The following is a 2,500-nucleotide window of genomic DNA, read 5'->3' on the forward strand; positions in this document are numbered from 1 at the left end:
AAAGGCCTGTTCCCACGACAAAGGAAGATGGTAGAAGCGGCGTTCATCCATACAGCGAACAACTTCAACACCGCTACGAGGAGTCACTATCTACCTATTAGTATAATTACTCCTCTATGTCCCTCTTACCATGCACTGGCGGCCACGACGCAGATGAGGTCGGTGGTGGTCTTCGTGCGGTGCTCGGGCTGGTTCGACTACTCGTGCATGTGGCACGAGTAGTCGAACTGCTTGTACCTTGCGGACTTTGGTGCGGCCCTGTCCGGTGCCGCTGGTCTTTTTCGTGGGCACGGCGGGGAGCCGGAGCAGGCTGCCGTAGCACATTTTCATGGGGTTCCGGAGGCCCTCATCGCTGGCCCGCTCCGTCTACATGGACTTGATTACGATGCAACTAGGTTCGGGGGGCAGCTGGTCCAGCAGGAGCCGCTCCATGGGCCCGCGGCCACCCAGGACGATCCCGAAGGTCCTGGAAGCACCGGTCTCGTCGACGAGCAGCTCCTTCACGCGCTCGACCACTTGCTTCGCGCAGAGGGTCCTGCAGCTGTCTCCGGCGGCCGCCTGCTTTGCGCCGTCCGTCCCGCTCTTCCTCGCCACCTGATGCGTCTCTTCGGCGGCGACAACGAGCTCGTTCGACTTCCTCGTGGGCAATTCACCCTTGGCCGTCTTTTCCGTGGGCCGAGTCTCGTCCTGCTTGGAGTCACAGGTGGCGACGCAAGCCCTCTCCTCCGAGGAGACTGACGTATCGCCGCTGGTTTCCTGCTAAGAGGAGACTAACGACTCACTGCTCAGTTTCCCTTCCTTGGAGGCCGTCTGGATTTCCTCCTTCGCGCAGACTATCTCGGCGCGTCTCTTGCTCCGCGGAGAACGTCTCGCCGCAACTCGCTTCTTCGGCGGAAATGATCTGAGTGCGTTTGCTCTTCCGCGCAGACTGTCCTCTAGACGCGAATTTCATTATTATCAATATCATTGTTATTAATATCATTGCCATTATTGTTATTGTTATTATCATTTTTATTATCATTATTATTTTTATTATCATTATTATCGGTTTTATCATTATCACCATTATCATTATTATTATCATTATCATTATTATCATCATTATTGATATTATCATTATCATTATTATCATCATTATTGATATTATCACTATCATTATTATCATCATTATTGATATTATCATCATTATCATTATTGATATTATCATTATTATCATCATTATTGATATTATCATTATCATTATTATTATCATTATTGATATGATCATTATCATTATTATCATCATTATTGATATTATCATTATCATTATTATCATCATTATTGATATCGTTATCATTATCATTGCTATTATTATTATTATTATTATTATTAGTTTTTGATTGATGCTGTTATCACCGATATAACTGCTTCAATATCATTACCATTATCACCTCCATTATTACTATCATCCTCATCATTACCCTCATCCACTTTTCCACTTCACTCAAACTTCTCATCCTAACCAACACGAACATGGCTCTCGCTAGCACCCTCACCCTCATCACCCTAACTCTCTCTCCTCATCCTCATCTCTCTCCTCATCTCACCAACATGTCTGTCACTCACACCCTTACCCTCACCACTCTAACTCTCTCTCCTCATCCTCATCTCTCTCCTCAACTCACCATCATGTCAGTCACTCACACCCTCACCCTCATCACCCTAACTCTCTCTCCTCATCCTCATCTCTCTCCTCATCTCACCAACATGTCTGTCACTCACACCCTTACCCTCACCACCCTAACTCTCTGCCCTCATCCTCATCTCTCTCCTCATCTCACCAACATGTCTGTTATTCGCACCCTCACCCTCATCACCCTAACTCTCTCCCCTCATCCTCATCTCTCTCCTCATCTCACCAACATGTCTTGTCACTCACACCCTCACCCTCATCACCCTAACTCTTTCTCCTCATCTCACCAACATGTCTTGTCACTCACACCCTCACCCTCATCACCCTAACTCTCTCTCCTCATCCTCATCTCTCTCCTCATCTCACCAACATGTCAGTCACTTACACCCTCACCCTCATCACCCTAACTCTCTCTCCTCATCCTCATCTCTCTCCTCATCTCACCAACATGTCTGTCACTCACACCCTCACCCTCATCACCCTATCTCTCTCTCCTCATTCTCATCTCTCCTCTCTCTCCTCATCCTCATCTCACCAACATGTCTGTCACTCACACCCTCATCCTCACCCTCATTCTTCCCTCCCTCCTCAGGTGATGAAGGAGATGATGCCTATTACCCTGCCGGCTCACCCTATCGAGTCCAGCGCCACGCAGCCAACATTCGGGAGAGGAAGAGGATGCTAAGGTGAGTGGAGGGTGAAGATGAACAGCTGTTGAGTGGAGGAAGAAGGTGAATTGGGTGCTCGGGTGAGTGCACGGAGGGTGAAGGTGAGCAGGTGTTAAGGTGAGTGCAAGGAGGGTGAAGGTGAGCAGGTGTTAAGGTGAGT

The 2,500-nt window shown here is 48.3% G+C and overlaps 1 protein-coding gene across 2 annotated transcripts in view; it reads left to right on the top strand.

The window, feature by feature from the left end:
* The window catches only part of LOC138866726 (uncharacterized), a 19,603-nt gene that overhangs the window by 9,934 nt on the left and 7,169 nt on the right, over positions 1-2,500 (top strand). For both annotated transcript variants that reach the window (XM_070140268.1, XM_070140270.1), the window contains exon 2: positions 2,265-2,358. In XM_070140268.1, coding sequence (XP_069996369.1) covers positions 2,265-2,358 — 94 coding nt within the window. The remainder of the gene's footprint in view (positions 1-2,264; positions 2,359-2,500) is intronic.

The sequence above is a fragment of the Penaeus vannamei genome, chromosome 26, assembly GCF_042767895.1.
Source record: "Penaeus vannamei isolate JL-2024 chromosome 26, ASM4276789v1, whole genome shotgun sequence".
Taxonomy (NCBI): domain Eukaryota; kingdom Metazoa; phylum Arthropoda; class Malacostraca; order Decapoda; family Penaeidae; genus Penaeus; species Penaeus vannamei.